The 27,256-nt window shown below is 45.8% G+C and overlaps 1 protein-coding gene across 3 annotated transcripts in view; it reads right to left on the bottom strand.

Moving 5' to 3' along the window:
* PRKCE (protein kinase C epsilon) overlaps positions 1 to 27,256 on the bottom strand; it is a 509,389-nt gene that overhangs the window by 304,353 nt on the left and 177,780 nt on the right. For all 3 annotated transcript variants that reach the window (XM_030857772.2, XM_060309072.1, XM_060309073.1), the window contains one exon: positions 18,689 to 18,752. In XM_030857772.2, the coding sequence (XP_030713632.1) occupies positions 18,689 to 18,752 (64 nt within the window). The remainder of the gene's footprint in view (positions 1 to 18,688; positions 18,753 to 27,256) is intronic.

Genomic DNA, 27,256 nt, shown 5'->3' on the forward strand with positions numbered 1-27,256 from the left:
AATTACCGTTAAGGTTTTTGAGGTCCTGAATTCTTCTGAAACTGGAGCAAAGCTATAAACCTTCTGCTCTTAAAATGCGTGTCCAGAATATACAGAAAACCTTTCATGAAATGTCAGAGGCGTCAAGGTCCCTAGGCCAAGGGGTCTGACGCTGAGGACGCCTACTGTGACCTGGAAAGCAGGCCGGGAGAACAGAACGCGGCTCTTCCAGGGGTCCCGTCTTTAGGTAGGAAGTAGCAAGAGCCACGTTAGTAGGCGACATGGTGGGTGGCCCTGAGACCGTTCGGTTTTCCTAAAGAGTCGAGTTTTTTTAAACAAAATTGGCCGTAGGATCTAGGCCCAATGCTACCGGTATGTCAGGCCATGGGGAGCCTAGCTCGGTTTACCCTCCTTCCCAGAACCCCCAACCCCCATTAACAGGACAAACTGGGAGTCTGGCTGCCCCTTCCCACAACCCTACAGCCACTCAAACACCACATACTGTCCCCAACCACTCCCTCCCTCCCCCCCGCAGGGTCCCAGCAAACTGGGGAGAGCGGGGGCTACGGAGCCTTTGGCACCAGGGACTTAGAGAACCAGGAAGGCTGTTTTTCAAAATGGTTCTCAGCCAGAACACTCAATCTGGGGCAGGAGGGTACCTCAGTTTCCAGCGCCGATGTAGCACCAGCCGAGCTCAGAGCCCAGGAGCAGCCGCACAGGTGATCACGAGCTCACGCGTGCGTGTGAACGTGCACGTACGTGCGTGAGGGCGGGTGCAGCGCATGCGCACACACAGCCTTGGGGGGGCAGAACAGAGTTAACTTTGGTAATGAGCTACCTGCCCTTACTGCAGCACCCAAAGCCCTGGGCGTTGCACCCTTATTTACATCACCTGTGGGATGACCGAGAAATTGGTTTCCTAGCACGGCAGCCCTTGGAAATGGGCCGTAAAGTCAGTGACTCAGACTCCAGCTCCACGGACACAGGAAGCCAAAAGAGCCAGGCAAAGAGACCCCTGCCTCTCAGACTGCACAGGTGGCTAGTACCTGATGCCGTCTCATACCCAGTACCGTCTTCCCTCCTGACAGTCTGGTTGGCCGGTAGTCGACACCACAAAATAAGGCAGAGAACGACCTCAGAGAGGCCTAATGCATTGCTGAGTTGTATGACCAGGGAGTTCTGTGGTGCTTCAGAAAGGAGAACAAAACACACCAGGGAGGGTCCAGGAGGTGTTATGCAGGTGCTGAGGCCCGGAAGAGAGAGGGAAGAGCAAACTGTTGGGGGAAAGGTAGTCATGTATACTAGGAGGCAATATAATGAGGAATTCAGAAGAACAGATTTAAAATATTTATAAGCTCAAGGGAAAAAGATCAATGAGTTCAAAGGACATGGGAGGAAAGCGAAAGTCCTTTGGTCCACCTTCCCACTTTTCAGAGGTAAAAGTTTTTGTGTACACAAGTCTAGTGTGTGTGTATGTATGTGTGTTTCTTTTTGCACAAATGACATTTCACACACTATTCCAACTTTATTTAACCATTTATTTTTAACATATTTCCCCATTAATATATACAAATCAGCCTTAAAAATTCATAAGCTGCTTATTATTCCATTATAGGGAGGTACAAACTGCTCCTTAGCTATAGACGTTTACCTTGTTTTCTACATTTTTCTGTTTCAAATCTGGTGATTTCTCTTTACATCACCTGAGCAGGTTTGCCAGTGGGATAAACCTGCAGCAGAATTTCTGGGTCGAGGGAAACTAATTGCATTCCTCTCAACAGTTCACGTGGCACTTACTGAATACCCACCATACGCAAGAAAAAAAAGAGCTCTTATTTTAATGACACTGAAGGTAAACTGATCTTGGGCACCTGACCTCAAGTAGGACGAGGCCATTTATTGAGGGATAGGTTAAGGGCATTTCTACTCTTCCTATATTTTTTCTATTGTGTATACATGTATTTTTTATGATAAATATTAAATGTGCAACCTAACACATGGGTTATAAAACATTACTGCAGAACCGGTAATCACATGGCATATTTATCCCCATCTATTATATATCGTAAATTCTTTTCACTGTTTTCAGCGCAACCCAGTGTGTGATAAATTATGTGCATAAAATAAAAAATCACCCTGTGCTTTTTCAGAATTATCTCCCAGGGGGTCTAAGGATTGCCTGCGGAGGTCAGAACCAAATTCGTCTCCAGCCTCAAGCCCACCCCCAGCTTGAAGGAGCATTAACATTAGGCAATAGCTCAGCTTGCTGCTTTCTCAGCCAGAAAACCAGTGAGCAGGAAGCGGGGCTCCCTGCTTGGGCTCTGATTTCCTGAAAAGCCAAATCCTCATTGCTTTCCCTGCACAGACCCTTTCTCTGCTCCCGCCCTTTTAGCAAAAGTGAAAGTCTTCCTGCAGCAGCCCACAAGCCTTGGCATCAAAGATCTGCGTTACTCACTGGTTCCCAAAAAAACGCTTGTCTGGGACACGGGTTAAGGAGCAGCCAAGAAGAGGTCATTGATCGCTGTCTCCAGGGCTCAGCGGCTCTGGCATGGGGAGGGGCCAAGGCTTTCCAGATGTTCCACTGAAGGGCTGGACTGGAGCCAGGGGAGCCCTGCAGATCTACAAAGAGATGCCTGTTCCCCAAGTGTGCACCATTCGAAATCAAAAGCTCTCTGAAGAGAGTCACTGCCCAAGTGGGCAGGGCCTTCCCAGAGACTTCTGTCTCTTCCTGCTGTCCTCACTTACTCCATGTCCATGGCCACCACCCAGCTCTGGTTCTCCTCCACTTCCACAAAACGCCCCTCCCCCAGCACTCATGTGCACACATATTTCCCCCAAACTATCAGCTCCGGTTTCCATAGCAACAAAGCAAAAGCCAACTGGGTTTGAAAAAGCAGCAAATTCGACAGCAACCATGCAGAAGGAGAAAAAAAAAAAATAGCCTGGGAAATTCTGGTCTCACCCTAGAAATCTGCCCTCAGAGGAGTGCCAGCCCATCAGGGGGCCCCAGCTACAAGTCTAAAAACTGAGCTCTCAGATTCCCTAGGGCACAATTCCCTTCCTCTGGCTCCACCCACCCTCTCTGGAAAGGAAAAGGCCAGAGATACACTGAACAATACAATGCATCAGTTTGAAAGTTATTTGAACAGGGAGCAAATCCTAAAAACAGCATTTGGATGATTACATAGCAATGGTATCATGACTACTACTAACACCATTGGTTTAGTCATTCATTGAACAAATAGTTTTTGAGCACCTACTATGTTCCAAGCACTATTCCAAGTTGCTAGGGATGCAGTGATAAACAAGTAAGATAAAATTCTTGTCCTCTGGGACTTACATGCTAGAGGGACAAACAAATAAGTGAACAAACAATTTAAAAAAGCACCAAGTGCTATTAAAAAAAGCAGCTCAAAAACAAAAAATATTCCCAAAGAGTATGTTTTAGTATAAAAATGGAGGCAGTATGATAATGTAGAAAGAAAACTAGACTTTCTACATATGTATTTGGTGTTTTACTTTCAAAATGTGCCTTCCTGCATATCAGCCCATTTTGCCATCACTCAGTGTTGGGTGGGATACATCAGTGTGCTCATTTACCCGAGCAGAAACAGAAGCCCAGACGTGAAAAATGACTTGTTCAAGGTCCACCAAGTTTCATTCTTTGGATTTCTATTTATCAGTTGGCTGTAGAGAAAGTGAAAAGATGAGCTACAAATTAGGGGGAGATGTTTGCAACAAATATAACTGCCTCTGAAGCAATACGAACAGACCAAAAGCATAACAGAAAAATGCACCAAAGGAATGAACAGATATTTTTCAGGAAAGATCAAAAACCTGTAGATACATGAAAAGATTCTCAATTTCACTAATAATCAGAGAAATACAAATTAAAAGTATAATGACACACCACCCACCACGCTAGCAGAAATTTAAAGTTTTAAAGTATTTGTGAGGATATAAAGTAACAGGAAACTGCAAACTGAAGTACATTTATGTCTGGTGGTAGCATCCATTGGTATAGTCACTTTGGAAAACAATTTATCATTACCTAGTAAATAAGTTATCATTACTTACTAACGTTGGACATGCAAAGACCTTTTGAAACATCAGTTCCACACCTAAGTAAATAATGTAGAAAACTATAGGTGCAAGTGTGCCCCAGAATACAGTATTGTCCCTAATAGCAAAAACGTGAAAATAACCCAGATGTCCATGAATAGGAAAACGGATAAATGAATTTTGATATATTAATAAATGGAATAATATGAACTACCGTCACACGTCAATATGGATGAATCAAAGAATTTATATAGGATGGTACTCTTTTAAAAAAGCTAAAAAGTAGGTAAGACAAAACAATATATTATTTAAGAAAATGTGCATATAGGTGGTAAAATCATAAAGAAATGCAAAAAAAGAATAATTTAACACAAAATTCAGGATAGTAGTTACCTTTGGGGAAGAAAAGACAAGGTCAGTGAAGGGCCCCGGAGGCTGCAAAGGTCCCGGAAACATTTTTTCTTAATCTGGCTCATAGGTACACATGACTAGCAGGAGGGAGGGAAGGTAAGGCTGATTTAAATCAATCCCAAAGGACAGATTGGTTCAAGGGAACAAATCACTGACGGTATTTTTTCCTTAAGTCAAACAAAAGAATTATCATTTGTTGGTTTTCCAAGGCAAGGAAGCCTGGTGAAGGCCTCATGCAATATAGGAAGTGAGTGTTAAATCCAAAGGACGCTGGTTTGATTTCTGTTTTAAAAAATTAAAAATAAAAGCAAAATAGGTCCGTCTCCAGGCAGCGCTAGGTGATTCTAGTCGGCCTGGCAGTATAGTGGCTACAAGGGTCATAATTACAGCCAGGGAGAGGTCGAGTAGCTAGATGGCCATCTGTAATTAAGCAGGTGAAGTCTGTCGTCCAGGCTCCAGGCGCACTGCCGACGGCCCTGGTGACCCCAAACCCACCTATTACAGGCAGTTCTTGACTTTCATACTTTTCGCCTTCAAACAACACACAGGCCAAACAGGGACACTCGCCACCAGCCAGCAATGACATTTCACAGCAGTGCTCTCTGCCTGCCAAGCCCCGGTGCTGCCTCCACACCTTCGCCACGTCCACCTGGACAGCGGTCGCTCATTAATTCATGGAACAAATATGTCCTAAGCACTGCTGTATGCTGGCACTAAGGCCAAGAAAGTCCAGCAAAGACCAAAATAGACACAGTCCTGGCCTTCTCAGAGTTTAGAGTCTAAAGAAAGCACTTGTGCATTTGTTGAATATTTTATTGCTCCTGCCCTTTTTTGTTAAATAAAAATGATGGGTAAGGAAAAAAGTGAAAATATTGGCCCTTGTGATAAGATGCATCTTTTCTCCTTTAGGGAATAGAGCAAATCAGCAAAGGGTCCTCAGGGGGCTGCAAAGGCCCCTATTTAGCCTCAGCTGGATCCTCCTAGCACTTAAGCAGGTTGACACGCTGCCCGTATGACCAAATGAGAAAAAAAGGAAAAAAAACAAGATGCCGGAAATATTACTAAAAATTGTGTCTACACAATGAGACATGATGAGAGGATTTTGTAAGATATTTTCATTTTCTGGGAATGGAATCTCCCATTATAACATTTAACTCAGTTATTCAAACTTTCACTGCTTTGCCCTTCAGGCATGTTTTTTTAGAAAGCATCATGCACAAATTTAGGGGACTGCAAAGCTGGCTGCTGGTACTTCATGAATGAGGAGGTTAAAAAGACAGGATTTCATCTTTCTACAAGGGTTTGTTCTTTGGGTTTTGTTTGTTTTTGTTGTGTTTTTGTTTTTTTGAGGGAAGGAGGAGTTAACTACGTAATGGCCTCAAAAACCAACAACAGTGTGAAAGCTCTGAAGGTAATTTCAAGCATTAGATAAAAGGTAGGTCAACGGTTGGGGGCAGGCTGTCAACTACCTTCCTGGTACCTCCACCTCACATAGGCAGTAAATGGTTTAGCCTGTTCATGGCCATCATCACCCACCATAGTGAGAAGCTATCTACCCAAAATCAAACCCTTTCCCGGGGCAAGAGGCTAAGAGGCAAAGAAACCTCAGTTTCTTCCCACTTCTGTAGCTTCCATGCAATACCCTCATAAGTTTAAGGAGAAAATCCTTACCTCCCAGCAGACATGGACAAGCATGACAAAATGATGTTTTCCCTCGAGTCAGGGACCTCTGTTGCCCTTTTTCCTTCCCCCACATGGACCTGCTCAACCAATGGACCACTCTTTAATTGAACTCCACGTGCATCCCCATGTGAGAGAGAATTAAGGAGCGAGATTGGTGTTACAAGAGATTATTCCACTTAAAAAAGGCTTCCAGGAGGGGTTCACACAATTTGGGGTCCACTCAAACAGAATCCTTCCCCAGATCTTTGGAAATAAGACTCAAGTTTCAACACTTCCATTTGTGACTAAATTTTCAAGAAATACAACTATTCTGTAAATAGATGCTGCGATCCAGCTGATTCCCTTTTCCTATTATTTCATACACTCTTTTTCTCTACCTTTTTTTCCATGCAGACCTTGGATTTTTTTCAAATAAGATAAACAGTTCCCTTATCCTCCATTTGTAGATACTTATGGAAGTTGTTACAGATATTCACATCTTACAAAAGGCCATTAGAAGAGGGATCTTTTCTACAATTTTTTAAAATGCTCATTCAGTCTCTGAATACCTGCAGAGATGGAGAGCTCCCTACTTACTGCTCAGATGTACTTAACTGCTAACGAGTAGTTACTAAACTAAGCTTAAGTTGCCTCCCTGTAACTTCTACCCCTCTGGTCCCAGAGCTGCCCTAAGGAGCCACGGGATAAGTTCTCTCCCTATTTGTCTTGGCAACACTTTAAGTTCTTACGATACCCACCATGCCTCACCCACTACTCAGGGTCCTGTGTTTTGCTGAGGAATAATTGAGTCTGGCTCCCTCGTGATAAGTATAAAGAGAGATTAGGAAACCTTCTCATTGGCTCACACCTGTATTCAGAGAGTCTTAAATCTTAGAATCCAAACTCCTGAGCATTCACTGAATCATAGCATCTCAATGCCTTTGATGCCATCCAGCTGAGGGCCAGAAACAATCATTCGTTCACCTTCAAAATGGAAGCAGGGCCAGGAACAGAATCCAAGCTTCTGATTTCAGTAAAGAGGTTGCTCCCACTACACTTCATCAGAAGGCTGCTTCTGCTGAATTCAGTGTAGCTAACTGGGGGCCTCGTGCCCAGCACTACGAGGCCCTGTTATATCAGGACTCCCATGGACTTTGTCGGTGCCGCCATGATAGCCAGGCCCACAATGGCTTGGGGTGGTCTGGCTCCCCAGTGGACAAAGAGGCCCCAACTACAGAGATGGCCCTTGTTCCCAGTCTGGCTTTGTGTAGTCCGAATGGCAGGACAGCACTCTAGGCTCAGCACGGCTACATCACGAGACCAGCCGGAGCCTCATGTGCACTGGGCCAGCTCTCAGCTCGAAGCCCATGTTCTAGAAGCCTCTGCCCTTGAATAACTTGTGGCTCACTGGGGTAGGCAGGGTACAACCAGGACTCTAGTTATAGACACAATGTAAATATCTGAGTACATGCTTATACAGAAAGACACAGAGGAGTGTGGGAGCACAGTGTGTGAACCAGCAGGCTGGGGTGGGTGGGTGAGCATGGGAAGGCTCCCAGGAGGAGACAAACTTGAAATCAAATTCTGAAAGAACAGAGAATTAACAGGAAGGGTACAGGATATTATAATAGGGGACTTGGTGTGTGTGGAGACCCTGAGGTGGCCTCAGAGCGCCCCTAATAAGTGCTAGGCACAGAAAGTAATCATGCAGGCCCACGCCCACCCGTGAAACTGACTGTACACTGGAACATGAAACAACCGGTTATCCAAAGCAACATCAGTCCCAACACCTTGTTTCTCTCCATAATTTCCTTTTATAGTGACACTTCTCCTGTTATTTCATGTAGTCATGCATTCATTTATGCGACAAGTTAAAAATTATGCCCCTACTGTGTACCCAGCACCTAACCCAGAACTCCCCCTGCGTTTCCCCATCCATTAAAGGCAGGTGCAACGTGCCTGCCTCAGAGGAGGATCACGTAGAGGTAAGTTTTAGCAAGGTCCCTGGGTGAGTTATTTTAATTAAAGCCCCAGGAGTCAGGAGGAAATTAGCACAGTGGGATCAAATTCAAGCACCACTCAATGCTTGAGGGTACTTATAGAAAAACAAACACGAAAACAACAAAATCCAATACCCTGACTGGTTGCTTTTCGGTTTCCTGGTATAAACTGGTGCCTGTTCTCCTAGCTGAAGAGCACTGATGCTATCCATTTTGACCTTCTGCGGATGATTAAAGCCGGGACTGGAACACCAGGGCCTGGACATGGCCTACCTCCCTAAGAATATGCCAAGTGCCTTCCTAGCCCTTTTCCAGAAGAAAGGAGAAGGTGGGGGGAAGGATACTAAATAAAAAGGCATTCAAAATTCTTGACTTTGAGAAAGACTAAATGATTGGAAGTTGGGCAAGAGAGAAAGCAGATTTCCCTCTTAATTTTCAATCCCATAGAAACTGGTTCAGAGGGGAAATCACAGGTCTTAAGAGACTCTCACTCCTCAAAGTGTTGTCCCCCTCAGGCCCCACCCCAGGCCCACTGAGGAGTTGGAATCTGAATCTTCACAGGATCCAGGTGATTCACATCCTTTTTTTTTTTTTTTTTTTTTTTTTTTTTGCGGTACACGGGCCTCTCCCTGTTGTGGCCTCTCCCGTTGCGGAGCACAGGCTCAGCGGCCACGGCTCACGGGTCCAGCCGCTCCGCGGCATGTGGGATCTTCCCAGACCGGGGCACGAACCCGCGGCCCCTGCATCAGCAGGCGGACTCTCAACCACTGTGCCACCAGGGAAGCCTGATTCACATTCTTAAAACTCTTTAAGCCTCAGTTTTCCCATCTGTAAAATAGGGATGATAAAATGGCAGATCCATTTACGCTTAAATAAAATAATCTCTCTACAGAGATTTGGCTTAAAATTTTTGTTCTGCCTCCCTTCCTCCTTCCAGGTGCCCAGCTCTATGCAAACTTCTCTTGGTTTTAACTCAGCACTGCAGAGGGCCAAGGGGCCATTAGTCCCACCTCCCTCTCTGTGTACCAAGGAGGCCACGGAGGTCCAAGTGGAACAGATGATTTGTTGCCAGACGTGCCCTAGCTTGGGAGCTCCTCAAGGGCAAGGCCTATGTCTTTTACATCTTTGTTTCTCCAACTCTTGCATGGTGCCGGGCAGGCAACAGACTCTCCAGATACATCTGTTGAATCGATCGGTACATTCAGTAATTAACTAACTGTGGAACAAAAGCTAAAATCCAGGTGTCTACGAAATCCTAGTCCCAATAACACACAGATACACCTGAAAGCGGACTTAACTTCCCCTGACTTCATTCTTCCCGACAGTTCCCAAAGAATTTATACCTGGCTAATAGTTGAGACCACGGGTTTCTGCTGCAGGCAACAGCTCTCTGAACTAAAACATGACCATTATTCTCAGTGTCAGGAAAGAGGCAAACTTGAGTGTCTGCAGAGTAGGAATAACCCACTGACAGCCAGTGCGCCCTGCTTAGCTGGGCAGAAGGGACCCCAGCTAGCGAAGCCTCTCAGTGTGTGGAGATGGCCAAGCTTGGGACAGGAGCAGCTGACCCTAAACGCTGGAGAGTGCTGCCTGGCACTAGTAAAAACACCCACGTGGGATTGTCCATCCAGAGGGGTGCAGCCTCTCAGCAGCAGGACTGGGCACGCAGAGGCCAGCGGCTCCCTGGAATGAACGCTCTGCGTGCATCGTTCATCATCACTCGCTCCACGGAGTCTGGCTACCTAGCCCACCTGCCTCTCCACGTTGGCAGCATTCAGTCCTCGGTGACGGGCACTATCGGAGGAAATCCTGAATTTCAGTACTTCCCACTCCAAATCAGAGGTGTCTTGGGCGACGGAGGACATGAAGTGGGCCACGTGCACTATTTCTGAGCTCCCTGCCCTTAGACGTTCATGCTATGGATTAAGCCGGTCATTCCTCTCTGCCTGGGTCTTCTGAAACCTGTCATAACCTCTGGCCATGGGCAAGTCATGGTCTCCGCAGGTATGGGAATGGTCACATTGCCACCTAATTCATTTTGTTTCAAATTTTCTGAGTAATCGTTTTAGCGGCTCATACACATCAATGGGAAAGAAAACCAAGATTATCGGCATTGACAACAAAGGTTTCCTCCTTTCTAAATTCACCCCTTCCCTTCCCCAGAGACAACTGCTGTTCCCAGTGTGTGATGTATCTCGAAGAGACAGCTGACACACAGGCAAGCATGTCCACTAGAATGGAAGGTGCCTAAGGACAGGGATTTCTGTTTTCACTGTTCCCTTCTGTGCCCCTCGTACTGAGAAGAGTAACTGGAAAAGGTGCCCAATAGCTCTATGTTGAATAAATTAATTTATAAATCAGATGTATTCCTGAAAAGTTCCCATTTTGGTAAATCAAGTCCTACTCTGCCTTTATTTTATCTTCTGATTGGATGACCTTCAGTGGACAGCGGCTCTGCCTCCTCAACCAAGAAAAGAGGATAACAGTTACTACCTGCCTTTCATGGTTGCCATGGAGCTGATGCGTGCATGTGGAAGGAGGTATCAGTGGTTGTCATTTACTGACTGCCTACTCTAGAAAGAGCAGTCTCCGTGGTGGTCCCACTGCACCCTGTTCTCCCAACAGCTACCCAACTGATAAAACATATTACTGTACTTACTGGTCTAGTGCCTGCCTCCTTCTGTAAGAGTACAGATGCCCTAGAGCAGGGACCATCTTCATTAACTCTATATTCCCAGGGCCTAGTACTTCTTAGGTAAGTAAATAAATGATGACTCCAATGAGGGACAATGAGGACGAAGGGGAGCTTAGAATGGGAGATTCACAGACGTTCGTTCTCAGCTGTATGTATATGGGCAAAGGCACACACTCTCACAGGCCCCCACAAGCTCACACCAAAGATTTATAATAAAGGAGGAAAATAAAAGCAGCTTGAATAAGATGGTGAATGCACTTGATTGTGAAAATGTGAATGTTTCAACGAAGCTAGGTAATAAGGAAAATCAATAAAACTGTCAGCAGTGGCCAATTTCAACTGGATAAAAGAATAAAGTAATGGGTCCTGAAAGACGACTCTCTAAATTAGGTTAGATGAATGGAAATACCCTTTTGTTTTAAGCCAAATCACAAGGACATCAACAACAGTAAACAATTCAATTATATGCCACTTTGACCCAGTACGATCTGAGCTGCAAACATGAATTTCCTGAAATCATCTTCTTTGTACGACAAAGAAATGATGTATAGCAAGACAACAGAGACAGAGTTGGAGGCCCCGCCAGGAAACACGGGGCCCACTTCTTGACTAAGGATCTATTATAAACCCACCCTCTCTATAAGTTTATTTCTTCAACCTGAGTCTCCCTCCTTCAATTACTTCATTAGTAAAACAGGCACACACGTCAACAGAAAATGCACATCTACGCTCCCATAATGGCCGAGAGGAAGGAGGCTTTGGTAGTGATCCTAAAGGGCTCTGCTCTCCAAACGCTCAGGATCCAATTCTGTTTTTCATCTGCTAATGGTTGGCATTTGGTGTTGTTAACTGTGGATGATTCATTTCAGAGGAACTGCGGTGCACCTCGAGCCTATCTGGAAGGAAATGAGGGTTTCTTGGCGTATTTCTCATCAAGCCTTTTAGCATTGTCTCTGTGACATGAGAAACCTCTTGATGGGGGTTTAGCTACTCGTTGCTTTCAAGCTGACTCCCCCTGTCTCATCTGGTGCATATGGCCACTTCCAGGAACAAGCATTTACTCTATCAGGACAAAGGATGGAGACAAAAATCTGGAAAAAAGAGGGTCCACTCCCTGAGTCTGAGTAGCAATGGCAAGCAGTGATGCTGGGTCGGGGGAATGCGGGGTACACGTTGCAAGATCAATGTTTTTGAACATCTGACTTTTGTTATTTCCACCCTTATCAAATGCTGAGGCTGTTTCTGTTCCCCACATGCTACTGGAGAATCCAACTTGTCCATGGATGTCTGGGGACGCCGTGGGGTGAGCAGGACACCATCTTATTGCCTGAGGCACCTCACAGGAGGCAGACCTATCAGCTCCTTGGAGCAAGTGCCTGACTTTGAAATCCCCGATTTGGGAGGGTAAGGGCTCCCTTTAACATGTCGAGCAATGTTTCTCATTAGAGACTGGACAGAACTTGAAAAGGGTGGGAGTGTCAGGGCTTGACACCGGGACACTAGCTAGATAGTCTGGAGAGGAGGAGAAGGTTGAGGGTGGTGGAGGGCTTACCATGGGACTCCATAAGACTGCTGAGGGAGAAACAAGAGAGTGCAGAAGAGATATACAGGGATGCCTGTACCAGGCTTGACCTCCTAATCACTTAAGTCCCATGCTTATAAAATGTGCTCTACTCAATGTCCCAGACTTGACCATACTTGACCTAGAACATCCCTTCTCCCTGGTGACCAAGGTAAGTGAGAAGCCTTGACCGTGAAGACACACCCAGAAAGAACTGCCTTCAAATACAGCTTCATCATTTAAGGTACTTCATTTTCTTGTTTGAAAATGTCTGTCCACCACACTGATGACTCTGTTTGGAAGCACCCTGAGAACACAAATTGCATCTATTTAATTTATCATGTCTCTCCAGACTTTCCTAAAAATAAGAGCTTCAAAGCTGTCTTTGATAATGATGGCATGATCCCCTCTACTCAGAATGGCCTCCCTGGGACTTTCCTGGTGGTCCAGTGGTTAAGACTCTGCGCTCCTGATGCAGGAGGCCCAGGTTAGATCCCTGGTCAGGGAACAAGGTCCCACATGCCACAACTAGGAGCCCACATGTGGCAATGAAGATCCCTTGTGCAGCCACTATGACCCGGCGTAGCCAAATAAGTATTTAAAAAAAAAAAAAGAAAAAAAAGAAGGGCCTCCCTGCTTCTTCCCTGTCAATCCAGTCTACCTAACTTTTCCTTTTCAGCCCAAGCCCTGCCTCTTTCTTGAATTTCCCTGGTTATTCCGGCTTCAATTTATTCCCATTTGGAGAACTCCTGGTAACACCAAATTAGGCACTCAATGTGATACTGCCTTGCCTTGTTGCCTAATGCTTTTGGCCTTCAGGTAAGCCTAGGATTCCTAATTGAATTGCAAGCTCCTTGAAGTCAAGGGCCATGTGTTCTTGTAAATGCCATCTCTCACTTTCCACTTCCCTGTCGCCCGATTCATCATGGGCACCAAACTGGGCACATTTGCTAAAGTGCATTAGTGACTACGTTTCATTTGAATGAATGGTTCTTCTTAATTATCTGATCATCAGAAGGCATTGGATTAAATAATGCAGAAATTCTAAGGAAAAGGGTAGACTTCTTATGAACTGAAGCATCAATGGGACTCTGGAATCTGAAAGACGTTATCTAGATAGAAACTACCAGTGGCAGAGGGTCAAGAGGAAGGCCTACCTCTCTATTTCAACCCTGAAGGCAGTGCTCTAATGCTTGCCATGGACACAGGTAAGAAAGATTCCTAACCTGCTGGGATGAGTCCGACCAAGACTTAGTTAAGGATCCACCTTACAGAGAGCCTGACAAGGAGCTGACCAGAACTGAACTGGGACCATGGAAGTTTTCATTTCAAAGAGAGTGGAAAAGAGATCTGCTGATTTATGAAAGGGACTTTCTGGGTCATCTTTGGATTCAAAGCTATAAACTTTACCTTCCTATTTCTGTAAAAAGCTTCCTGAAGAAAAGCACTAAAATGTTAAAAGCAGCGAGGAGGTCTTTGTTGGCAAACTCATGGGGCCATGATTAGGGCCATGATCCAGGCAGGGCCCTGGATCGTAGCCTGGGGTCTGGAACCAACAGGGCCTTGTAATCAACTGTTTGGCCACAGGCACATCACTTGACCTCTCGAAGTCACCATCTCCCACCAGCGGGTAATACTTGCTATACACACGTGATCATTTTAGAACGAAGCAAAGCAGGTTTGATCATGTCTACCTGTCTGTGCAACTTGAAAAAAAGTCCAGAAGAGAGCTGCAAAGATGAGATAAGATTTCTAAACTCTCTCTTCAGAAAGGTTAAGGGGTTTGATTGATTCAGCCTGAAGAAGAGAGATTTAATAACTGTCTTCAAATATATGCAGGGCTTTTACCCAGGACCGATGAGAGTGTAAGGACAACATGTTCTGTCTGCACTGAGAAGACAGGGCACAAGCCCAGGCTCTGACAAGGAGACATTTCTAACATTAAGGGCCACAGGACACAGACAAGCTAAAGAACGTTCTTCTGGGAAATACTTCAATGGGGGAAGGGTTGGGAAGAAAGAGAAAGACAGAAGATGGGGCAAAACTATGGGAAGGTCTGAACTCTGCAAAAAGCAACCTCATAGGCCCTGCCAGATGCAGATATTATTCTATGAGTTGCCTCTTTGTCACCTTGCTCTATTCTTGGACCTTTTGAATATGCCACACCTCAGAGTCAGAAACCTGCCCTCAAACTGCTTCCCTGGATACCCTGCCTGCTGCTCCTTCCTGGGCACTGGGTTAGAACGTTGCTCACCTCCCTGCCCTCAGGTCTCCAGGGCCTATAGGATATTTATTGAGCGTCACCTTTATGTGAGGGCACTGTCCTTATAGCAGTCCTATCATAATACCTACCATACATCCCATTATCCCCACAGATGGGTGAGAAATCTGAAGCTCTAAACTAGTAGGCACTGGAGACAGGATTTACATTCAGGACTGTGGACTCCTAAGGCTCTCTCTTTCTTCTCTCTGCTGCCGGTCCCAGAGACGATATTGAATGCTTTCTGGAGCCTGTGGCTATAGAAAGAAGGGCAGAGGGCTGGATCCTGAGCCCACCTCTTCATCTTCTGCTTCCACAATATGCACTCATCCCACAACCTGATCTAACCACAGTATTTGTGATGGACGTGCTGCAAAAACCATTCCAATTATTTTGTATCTTTGGCATTTTATTGGAGAAACAGTTTGGGGACCCAAACATACCACTGAGGCCCACTTCTTTTTCTTGCTATTGTTGCCTAAGACTCTGAAAAACTCTCCTGGGTGAACACGACACCTGGAAGGAAGGTGGGGGAAGAAGAGCTTAGAAATCCCTGGGTCAGACCCTGACTGCCCCTCCTCTGGGGAGCCTGCAAATGATGGTTCACTGTCCTATTACTATGAAGAATAGAAGTAATATACAAATTACATCACAAAAAAGGAAGAAATAGTAACTAATGTCCACAACAGGAAATAGTAATTTGCACAATTGAGAACTACATCCATTGTTGCTTATGCTTCTGTTGCCCGGGCTAATTATGCTCTGATTTAAGTATCTGGTGATCCTGTAGTGCCATGTTTACGAGGAAGCCCCATGGCCATTACTTATGATAAAAGCAGACACTAAGAGGCACCCGAGCCTGGAGCAACACACAAAACATCCTAAGAAGGTTTACTACATGGGATAACATAGGTAAAGTTCCTGGCACTGTACCTGTCAATCCCTTCTACTGGCTACAGATATTAGCCAGCCTTCAGCCTTGAGCTCTGATAGATGTCTATTCACATTATACCGACGATCAAAATTGAATGACCAGAAATGACCTTGACTGTCATCCAGCCTGACCCCTTACACCTGGGGTTAGGTTGCCAGGTTTAGCTAAAGCACACACCAGTCAAATCCCATTATGATGAACTGCACAGGACGTGAAAGCAATGGAATTTTATTAAATAGTTAGAAAGCACATTAACCCCAGCTCTAGCAGACGTAAACATCCAGGCTTTCTACAGCGCGTTAGCAAGAAAAAAGAATCCTTTAGCACATCCCAGAAGAAGGGGGTGTATTCACACAGTCTCACCCCCATACCTTTCTCTGGGCTCTTTGGTATTTGCATGTGGTGTAGAGTTTGTGCAATTGCTACGAATATCTTTTTTTCCATTGATGGGACTGACTGGAGCACTTGAAATAGGTGAGCTGAAGGGATGCTTGATGGCAGAATAATAGAGTGGTGAAAATGTCAGCTGTGCCTCATTTCAATTCTCTTTTTCACCCTTTCTCAGAATATAGAGTTAGGAATTTTCACTAAAGAAAGGGACCTAAATAAGAATCAATGAATGTCCATAGTCTGGGTGTGACAACCGTGTTTTTGCCCTGGACCCTTCCCATGCAACCCAGATAGCAAGTGTTGTGGCTACTCATTCTCCCATTCCTCTTCTCACCCTCTCAATCCTTCCAAAAACAAAGCCACCTCTGGGCCAGGAGCGCTCACAGTCCCAGCAGCAGGAGTGGGAGAACAGATGTGGAGAACACAAACAGAACACACCAAGATCAGCTTCTAGAAAGAGATTACTGGAAGTCCTTCCCACTATCCAGAGAAAGAATTCCAAATCCAGGAAAAGCAATTAAGAAAAAGCAGAAAAACTTCTTTTCTTCAGAGCAACACATGCTAACACTTGACAGAGTCTGGCATGTGTCAGCATTTCTGAAGTAAACTCTATTTTCTTTAGATGAAAGAGATAAAAAAAATAGGCTATGAGTTCAGTCTAATGAAAACTGCTTTGGTCATTCACATGCAATAAACTGTAGAAGCAAGAAGAAAAAAAGCAATTGCCTCTTATTTATTTATTCATTCATTTGTCCATATCCTTCCCCTCTAATGTAAAAAAGGATGTCTTCTATAATTTTGCAAGTCGTTAATCTTTTCAAAGAAAAAAATAATCCAAGCCTCCCATTGATTGCCCAGGGTCTTGGCACAGGGAATACATATTTAGTTAATTATCCTGTTGCATATACATTATGTAAGGAAAAAGGGGGATTGATTTTGCTCAGCAAACGTTTCACCAGTATCAACAATCAGGAGATCACTGTAATATTGTAAAGTCTGGTAAATTTGGGATCACACGCTGTGTTAAAAGTAAGGCAAGGCTTTACCTTACTGGATGCTTTATTTCTTAATCTGGGTGGCGGGTACACTGGTACCCATTTTATTATATTTTAGGCCCTTTTGTACATCTTGAATAATTCATACTAAATATTGTTAGATCTCTAAATCTTCTACAATAGTTTCTATTCTGGGCTGTTCAGAGCTGAGAGTAGAGAGGGAAAGTTGGAAACACCAAAATGTAATTGCAATAAAGAGCAGAAAATGTTAAGAGACCAATTTTGGAAGGATGTTTAAAGTTTTAAACCTATGCCAAATAATTGAGATCTATTAAGAGAGGACTGAATTCTATCATGAGCTCCATATACACACAATTATTGAATTATTCTGAACACCTGTTGAAATCAGGTGATTAAATTAGTTAAATGAAAGTCATCAGGCCCCACTGTCAAGTGCACCATTTGACCAGCTCCTTTAAATTTGCTTACATAGTCCCTCCTCCATTATAGAAACTTAAACTAGAGCTTCATCCCCAAAACTGTGGGGTTGTGACTTTGTGCTTATAATCCCCAGGATTCTGCGGAGATGCTATAAAACGCCCAAGTCTCCCAGCCAGGAGCTGTGCCTTTCCCTTGGGGCCACAACCTCTAATCCCCATTTTTTCTCACTGCCAAGAAGAACCCGCCTTGCTCGTCCCATCTTTCTGCCATGACATTAAAGCCAACTGTTCTGTCCCCTGCCCACAAAGAGAAGAGGAGAAGAAAGATGGTCCCAGTAACTAAACTTTAGTCCTAATTCCCAACCTCCCTAGAGCCCAAGTCTGCCACCATCTCCCTGTTTCCACAGGTTTTATTGTCCAGTCTTCCCTTCTACTCCGACTGCTCAGCCCTCACCACGCAACAAGCCTTGAAAGGTAGTAAGTGAGCAAAGACAGGATGGAGAGAAGAGGGTGTAAGAAGAAGAAAGAAGGAAAATCCAACGATCAGAGAACATTTATACCCTACTTAATCAGCTACTGGGGAGCAGATATCCTCACCCCATTATTTCTCTTTAAGAGCAGAGCTTTTGCCTGGGTAAAGAACTGGTAAAGAGAAGTAACACTTATTTTTTTGATTCAGTTATACACACACACATATACATAAAAAATATGTATATATACATATAAATATATATATGTATATATACATATAAATTCTTTTTCCCTTATAGATTATTATAAGATATTGAGTATAGTTCCCTGTGCTATACAGTAGGTCCTTGTTGGTTATCTATAATATATAGTAGTGTGTATATGTGAATCCCTAACTCCTCATTCATCCCTCTTTATAGAAGTAACATTTCTGATTCTGAAATTTGACACCTCATTTGTGTCATTTCTGAATACCGTGAGACCAACCGGTCTTACTTCCTGGCCACCACACACACGCTGACCCCACGCGCACCTCCGGGGAGAGCAGCCGCCCCACCGAAGCCCGCCTGGGCACCCAGGCGCAGGAACGCCTGCTTTACTGGCCTCACTCCCTAAGTCGAAAATCTTCCCTCTGCTCCACCAAAGCTAACAGATGGCTGGTCCCTTTTGGTACACAGGCGTAAGCATCTTCAAAATAACCTTTTCCTTTAAAGGGTGCCAATTAATTAAATGTCACTGGAATATGTCCCAGCCAAGGAGGGAAGGGAGAGACCAAAAGACAAAAGGGTCGGTGGACAAGAACAATGACGAGAGCTCACACTCTCCTACCTTCACCCGATGACCCCGAGAGATCAATGATCACATACACTCTTCCTTCTGGCTCCAGATCAATCTGCAATTAAGAAAATGACAGTGACTCTGTTAGTGCATCGTAGGGGCAACCCAAGAGTTCATGGCATTTCCACCCCAAACTGCTAAAACCTGGAGTCACAGCTCCATTCACTCCATGAATCTGCAACACACCGAGTGCTGGGTGAACTAGGGATGAAGGAGAATCAGCATTTGTGGAATGTCTACTATGTTCCAGATGCAGTAACAAGGAGGTCTGATGCATACCCGACAGGTAGTGTCATCCCAGTGGTTCCCAACTGGAAGCAATGTTGCTGCACAAGGGAAACCTGACATGAGGAACTACACTGGGGACACCTGACCTAAGGAACATTTTGGAGGACACGAAAACATCTGGAGACATTTTTGATTGTTATGATTGGAGAGGGAGTGATGCTACTGGCATCTAATGGGTGGAGGTCAAGGATGTGCTAAACATTCTACAGCAGACAGGACAGTCCCCACAACAAAGGATCATCCAGCCCCAAATGCCAACAGTGTCAAGGTTGAAAAACCCTGTGTTAAATCCCGTTTCACAAATAAGGAAACTGAGCTCAAAGTTCCAAGGTAAATGCCGATGCTGAGGTCCAATGCCAAGACTGTCTACAGAAGCCCCTGTTCTTTATACTACACAAATGGCTCACGGGAGATAAGAAAAGCATAAGACAGGGCTTCCCTGGTGGCGCAGTGGTTGAGAGTCCGCCTGCCGATGCAGGGGACACGGGTTCGTGCCCCGGTCCGGGAAGATCCCACATGCCGCGGAGCGGCTGGGCCCGTGAGCCATGGCCGCTGAGCCTGCGTGTCCGGACCCTGTGCTCCGCAACGGGAGATGCCACAACAGTGAGAGGCCCGCGTACCGCAAAAAGAAAAGAAAAGAAAAGAAAAGCATAAGACATTATTCCCACTCTCAAGGTGTTTACAATCTCACTAGGGAGTCTAAAACAAAAATAGAACAATGCTGAACCCAGCTTAATGATGAGGGACAGAGAATAACAGATATAAAGTATCTGGTGAACCTGAAATCAGTGTAAAAGAGCAGCCTGGGAAGACTTCACGAAGGCAAGAAAGGGAAAGCATTCCAGGTGGAAGCAACAGATAAGCAAAGGCTGGGCATGCGAGTGGTGCTTGTGCGGGACTGAAGGGCCACCATGCTCGCGGTATGCTGGCGCATGCGTGTTGCAAACCCCAGCCTCTACCAGGGTTGTAAGGAGAGAGCCGATGTCGCTAAATTCTCCCCACCAACCTTCTCCACCCACCCTCGTGCCCTCCCTCCCCACCTCCCAATCCAGCAAGCTACTGGCAGGATGACGAGGAGAGCCAGAGGGGCTGGGCCGCTTGCAATCAACATCCTTCCAGGGTCTGCACCGTCCTCACAGAGACCATGTTCTCCCTGAGAGAGTAGCCACTCTGGAAACCCTGGATCACTGAGTACCCCTGGTACCGACCCCCACCTCCGCAGTCCCATCTGTCTGTGCAGAGCTCCAATTGGCTCAGATGTGCCAGGCTGGTCTCAACAAGCTGTGAGCTTTCTTGAGGGCAGGAGCCACGAGCCCCTCCCTTTCTTTTCCACGGTCCTCAGCGAGAAGCAGGCACACGTTTAACAAGTACTACTCGGGAAGGGTTAGCCTGGTGAACACCTCCTCCTCCTCCAAGGTCAGGGTCAGTTATTGCCTCCTCTCTGAAGCCTTTCCAGATATTCCGAGTCAGAATTAACTACCCTCACTTGTGTTCTTATAGTACACATACATATCTCAACCGCAGCTCCAGTATGTCTCTCTCCTCGGCTAGACAGAGACTATGACAAGCCTATTTGCATCCCTAGTGTTCAGCGTACTGTCTGTTGGTCAGGAGACACCCAATAAACCTTTGTGGAGGTGGGAAAATGTTCTGTGTCCCGGAGCCTATTCTGGGATTATTCACTCCTGCAAGCCCCTTCCTTAGGAAGGAAGGCAGGCAGGTGATCTGTACTAAAATGATGTTCCAATGCGGCAAGAGGGGAAGAAGAGGCAGCTATACCAGGAGTACCATATATTCCCTATGAGGTTAAAAACTCACCTTGAACTGATGCTCCCTGTGTCCCTTCCCCCGACATCTCACTCCACTCCTAATGCAGATTCCCTGAGCCATTCGTGAGCCTCACTTCATTTCCAGTCTCAGCCTCTTAGTGGTTGAGAGTGCTTATGGCTTCCCTCAAAATTTTAATTCCACCAACACGGGTCTTCAATGCCCCCCAGGTGAGGTCCCTGTGATATTTCAGGTACTCTGTCAGGGCAGAGAGGGAGGGAGGGCAGGGAGATCTCAGGTAGCCCCACAGGGACCGCTCACCTGGGTTTGGGGCCTTGAGCTTGGGATCCAGATAAGAACCAAATAACACACTCGTGATGCCAAAGATTTCAGGTTTCTGGGTAAAGAAAATGTTCTCCACCACTCTCACCACTAATACTGTCCCGTGCCACGAGCATAACCTGGCCCCTGCACTGTACTGCAAACAGGAAAAACAACAGAGCCCAACCAGAATCCTGTCCCTGCCACAGTTCAAAAGTATCAGGGGCCCCCTTGTCCGAAAGCATGGAATTTAAATAATGTACGCCTCTTAGAGATTAGGTCATCCCTATTAAACCCCGCCGGCAAAATGAAACACTTTCTCATATCCTCCAAGTCAAAGATTTCCCACGACTGTGGATTTCACTGGCAAAGTACAATGGTATCTGAGAAAAGCAGGGAGGGAGACAGCAAAGGAATGAGATGGGCCGCGAGGCCTGTCGGAAGGCAGGCAGCGTGCCCTTCTTTGCAAAAGGGGAGTGAGAACTCGTGGCGGGGGACAGGTCATTGATGATAAAATGTATTAGGATATTAACATTCAAGATAGCAATCAGAAACCATTTTAGCACCCACTGCTGCCTCAGTGCCGATGAACTGCATTTTCAAACAGAAAAATAGAAATTAAGCTATTAAACATGCCAAGAGCAACAAAGGGCTTTGCAGCCTGGGCAGATGGCCGCAGAGCACTGGCTGAGCGCCAGCCAGCCAAGTGAGAGGGCTCTGAGAATCCATGCAGGGTGGTGGGACTTCAACGTGGATAAATAGAGGGGTTATCAGGTACAAAAGGGGGTGGAATGCCTTGTCACTTCATGGCCAAATTAACTTAATCACAATTCTGTTCACGATCATGTGGCCCGGATAATGAAGCAATGTAGGTGCCCAGCCCTGCACAACCCCTGCAAGATGATAGCTGGCATCACCACCAGGCAGCTGGCACTACATAAAAGCAGGCCTCCTCCCTCCTCCCAACCATTCCCAGGGTTTCTTCTCAGCTCCTTCTCCCCGGCTTCAGGTTCCTCCCAATTCTCCCAGATGCAACCCCATTTATCAAATCTCCTTGAACCTCATACCTTTATTTGATGCACTTTCCCAGATACTATCTCTGTTTTTTTTGTTTGTTTTTGTTTTTGTTTTTGCGGTACGCGGGCCTCTCACCGGTGTGGCCTCTCCTGTTGCGGAGCACAGGCTCTGGACGCGCAGGCTCAGCGGCCATGGCTCACGGGCCCAGCCGCTCCGCGGCATGTGGGATCTTCCCGGACCGGGGCACGAACCCGTGTCCCCTGCATCGGCAGGCGGACTCTCAACCACTGCGCCACCAGGGAAGCCCCTATCTCTGTTTTTGACTATGATTCTCTTTCAACCTCCAGCTGAGGCCAGAAGCAAGGCAGTAGAACCATGGCGGAGACAAACACAGCCTTTGAAGTCACACCAGGACTGAATCCCAGTCTTGTCACTTACAGGTCAGGCAATTACTTATTCTCCCTGAACTTCAACCTCTGTCTCTTCATCTGTGAAACAGGTTATTGTAACAATTCCATGAGACACACACGCAAAGCACTTGGCACTTAGGAGTTCCTCAGTATATGGTGGTTAACAGTGAACTTACTGGCTCTCTGGCCTGAAGCAAGCAACTATCTTCTCTAAGACTCAGACTGCTCCTCAGTGAAATGGAGCTAATGACAGGTCCTGCAACACTGGGGGTGTCACAATCTAAAATGTGAAAATCTACGTACAGTGCATAGCATGGCGCCTGGCACAGAACTCTCGGTAACTGTTGCTGTTCTTGCTATTAAAAAGCCAAGTCTTCAAATCTGTTACTTAATCCGATGTGATGTTCTTTCCACTCTATGAAACTTCCCACCCCCAAAAAAGCATTTTCTTGCCCCAAATTGACGTTATTACATATTATTTCAGGACATCTGATGGTTTCACAGTGCTGCGAATATCAGATGTAGACCTAAGGTGAGAATTTCTCACCGAGCCCTGGAGGAAACCCAGTGGGAAAAAAGGCTATAGCCCTGGTCATCAGAGGGTCACGAGGTGATTACGAGAGAAGGAGAAGCTGAGGATGACCACGTATTGTCTGAGCACCTACTAGGCCTGGGACACTGTATTGAGGTTTCACCTGTATTAGTTCATCTAATGTCCTGGGAGGCCAGCAATCATATTCCCTACTTTTCAGATAGAAAAACTGGGGTACCGAGAGCTTTCAGCTGGATTCCCGTGCAGCGCTGCTGCCTGGAGCACACCGGAGAGATGACTCTGACAGAGCTCCCACCTCGAGCCCCACCCAGCCCGGGAGCTCCCATCTCAAGCCCCACAAAGCCTTCTCTGACAACCAGGTCTCAGGGTTCTCATAACTCTAAGCCTCTGGCTTGTCCTCCGTGGGTTCATTCTCCTTCTCAAGTGCAACTGACTGGCTCCCCAGCCGGGCCCGTTTAAGTCAGAGCAACTCATTGAACACCTTGCCCTCCCCTTCCCACACCCCCCCCCCCAGAGCCCTTGGGGAAGGTCTGGACATAAACAAGAGCTCTATTCCTGCGACTTAGGTACAAAGCAATGGGGAAAGAGCCCAAACCACAGAAACCAGGAAAAAGCCATCTCTGAAAAGCAAAAAGACACACAGGCGCTCTTCTGGGTGGTACCTGAGCATTGACAAAGTCCTTCACAAGCATTATTTCATTGATTCCTCACAATTAACCTGTAAGGTAACAAGTATTATTAGCAACATTGTAGGTACGAGAAAACTGAGTTAAGGAAGATAAGCAGGGCTAGTGAGAGCGCACACACGGCACAACTGCAGGGGCACCGTTCACACGGTAGTCTCTGAGGACAAGTCCTCCGGAGCTGAACAGCCAGAGGTAAGTGGCAGAGTCATCATAACTTGCACCCTCAGCTCCTGACTCTGAGTCCTATACTCCTCCCAGCACACCGCACCTGTCCAGCAAGAACCCTGACCACTGGACTTGCACCCCAGCCATGCAGCCCGCTTAGCTGTCACCACTGTGTGTCACTGTGACCCATAGGTGTCTGTGTGCCTGTGTTTGGGGGTAATCGAGTTTGAGACACAGGAGGCAAGAAATTCATAGTCAAGCTTCCTCCTAACCACAGGCTCAACTTTCACTGGAGACCTCTAGGCAAGCCTCTCCTCAGAACAGCCCACAAGGGTCACACAGACCCAATTTGAGCTTCACTTCCTTTTCCATCTGGTGTCAGGCACCAGGTCCTAGAAAGAAGCAAAAGGTGGGGGGGGCGGTCAGAAAAGGATGACTCCAGAAAGGAGGAAAAGGAGGAAAAGAGGCTGCACTGTCCATGTTGCACCAATTAAGTCCCAGATAATAGGCTGTTTCTTTTTTTTTCCTGGAGGAGGGTGGGGAGTGAGGGATGAGGAGGTGGGAAGGAGAAGAAGGGAGAAGACTCAGGGCTTCTTTCCCAAGGCAGAGGACCCGCTTCCCAAGGTCTGCACCCCCTGTATTGCTGGCTATTTTCCCCTGGAGGCCCCTCAGGCACGTACTGTCCCCAGAGGTGCCTGGCACGGAAGAGGCAAGCCAGACAGAGCAGGAGATCGTCAAGCAGCAGGCGTCCTCCCAGCTGCTGCTTTTGGAAAGCGCAAAACGTGCAGGCACTATGAGGGGCAGCTCTTGAGCAGCCGCTGGGTGGTGATTTTGGAGCTAGCCACCAATTAAACTAAAGACTCTTCATTTGAGGAGTTTGCTACTAGATCTATTGGTAGAGTGCACTGGCTGGTTAAAAAGCAGAGGGTGCACGTGTAACTAAATATTTTAAGGGTTCCACTCGGTTCACAGGCTTCGAACAGCACTTACTTTCATAAAATAAGAGGAGAGGAGGATTGCTCCTTTCTCATATGCCTTCCATGGTAGTGCAAAGACGTTATGTGGGCTTTCATGTACATCCCTGAAGGGCAGAGCCCTGTCTGTCCAGCACATGGAAGGGATTTAATACATATTTATACATGTGGGCTCAATGGATGAATGGCCCGATTTTAAACTGGACCTGCACAACTGGATTAGGGAGATGATTTACTTGGGAAGCCATCAACCTGTACAGAAGTGTTCCTAGCAGCTTCATTCATAACAGCCAAATACTGGAAACAACCCAAAAGTCCAAGCACAGATAAATGAATAAGCAAACCATGCTGTATCCATATGACAGACTTTTACTCAGCAGTAAAGAATGAACTCCTGGTACAGGCAACAAAACGAATGCTATGGGAGAGAAGCCAAACGCAAAAGATTACCATTCCACTTACATTAGGTTCCAGAACAGACAAAACTAATCTATCATGACAAAAAGCGTATCGGTGATCTCCTGGAGGTGGACATGGGAACTGGATTCAAAGAGGCACAGGGGATGATTGAATGATTTTGAGTATTGTGTTTTACAATAGTAAAGTATATATTCAATAAAAAAGAAAAGAGGCACAGAAGGACCTTTGGGGAAGATGAAAGTCTTCTATATGTTGATTGGGCGGTGGTGACATGAATGTGTATGTTTGTTAAACTGAATCAAGCCACACACTTAAAATGGACGCATTCTTTTTTTTGCATGTAAAGTATACCTCAATAAAGTCGCTTTTGAAAAAGGAAAAAAAGAAGTCATCATTTCACATAAGGATTGCTCTACAATTTTCCTTTAAATAACAAATCATCTTCCCACCCTCAGGGCATTTAAGATTTCATATTCCATTTTTAAAAATAAAAGGGTTCATTCAGAGTTTTTCAAGAACACATCTGTCACCCAACATAATGTACACCTACCTGTGTAGGCACACATTCACACACCCACCCACGTGTGCAAAACACGCTCAAACCCACCTTCTCTTGTCTTCTGTGATCAAAATACGGTAATAGCAAGAAAAACACATCCAAAATGTAGGTTCCCTGCTGAATTATCTAAACCTGTCTTTCTGTGTGTGGATCTCAATTTCCTCATATGCAAAACAAAAAAAGTTAGGCCAAATGCTCTAGAATGGCTTTTAACAACCTCAAGGACCTAAATATCCATGAATAGGAGACAGCTTAAATAAATTGTGGGACACCGTTTGGTAGATCACTATGCAAGCCCTAAAAAAAGAATAAAAAGATCTAAATGTACTGACTTACATGAAACTATCTCTGGGATATATTAAGTGGGAAAAAAGGATGGTATAATGTGTTTATTATGCTAGGCTATCATGTGAATAAAATGGGTGTGCATGTGGGTAAACAGACACACACACACACTGTCACACTTGTTTGGCATAGATTATCTCTAGAAGGAGTCTTAATCAACAGGAAACAGGGGTTGGTTGCCTCAAGAGATGGAAACTAGAGGATGGAGGGGCGAGAAATCAGGAAAGGGGCATTATTCTTCACTCTATGCTCTTTTGAACCATTTGATTGTTAAAATCGTGTCCTTGAGTGAACTTGTCACAATATCTGTCAACACCTTTTTTCACTACCTATTTCTAACCCGGTCCCCCAGAGAGAAGCCTGCCTCGGTTCCCAGACACTTCTTAAAGAAACGCCCCTCAAAATTGGCTGACACGTTGCTTGTCCATCCCCCGGTACCCAGGTCCCAGACACCAACCGAGCAGCAGTCATTATCTCCATGCAAAAGTCCCATTGGCTGGACCGCATGCCTACCTTCCAGATCCCAGCTCCCCACAGGCCACAAATGGAGTAAACTCAAGCTAGTACCTGCTTCCTCTTTTCAACAGGCGCAGAATAGACCCAGAGAGCTGGCTCCCTCTGATGACAGAGGTGGCTAAAAACAAATAAGTCTGTGTATGCAGATGCTTTTCTGAGCGGAGAAAACATCCAAAAAGCCAAACCTAATGTCAAGAGTGTGCAATGGCTTACGAAGCATTGCCTGGTCATGGTGTCGTTTTCGTTTTCCTCTCTTCTTTCAGGGAAATGGCAGTACATGACTGTCCTCCCACTGACTCCCACGAGGAGATGCTGAGTGCAAACAGCAGGAAATGTAGCCACTTACCCTCAGTGTTCTGAAGTGAAAAATACCCACTACCCATGCGCACTTTGCATTTTGCGTTTTGCTTTGCAGTTCTCTCTCTCACTGGGTGCACTTTCATCCATGTGTTTTATTGCACGTTTCCTATTTTTTTACACTAATAAGCCAACTGCGGTGATTGAGAGTCAAGGCTGTGAAGCTAACTTACCCGGGTCC

Source organism: Globicephala melas, chromosome 12, assembly GCF_963455315.2.
Source record: "Globicephala melas chromosome 12, mGloMel1.2, whole genome shotgun sequence".
Classification (NCBI taxonomy): Eukaryota; Metazoa; Chordata; class Mammalia; order Artiodactyla; family Delphinidae; genus Globicephala; species Globicephala melas.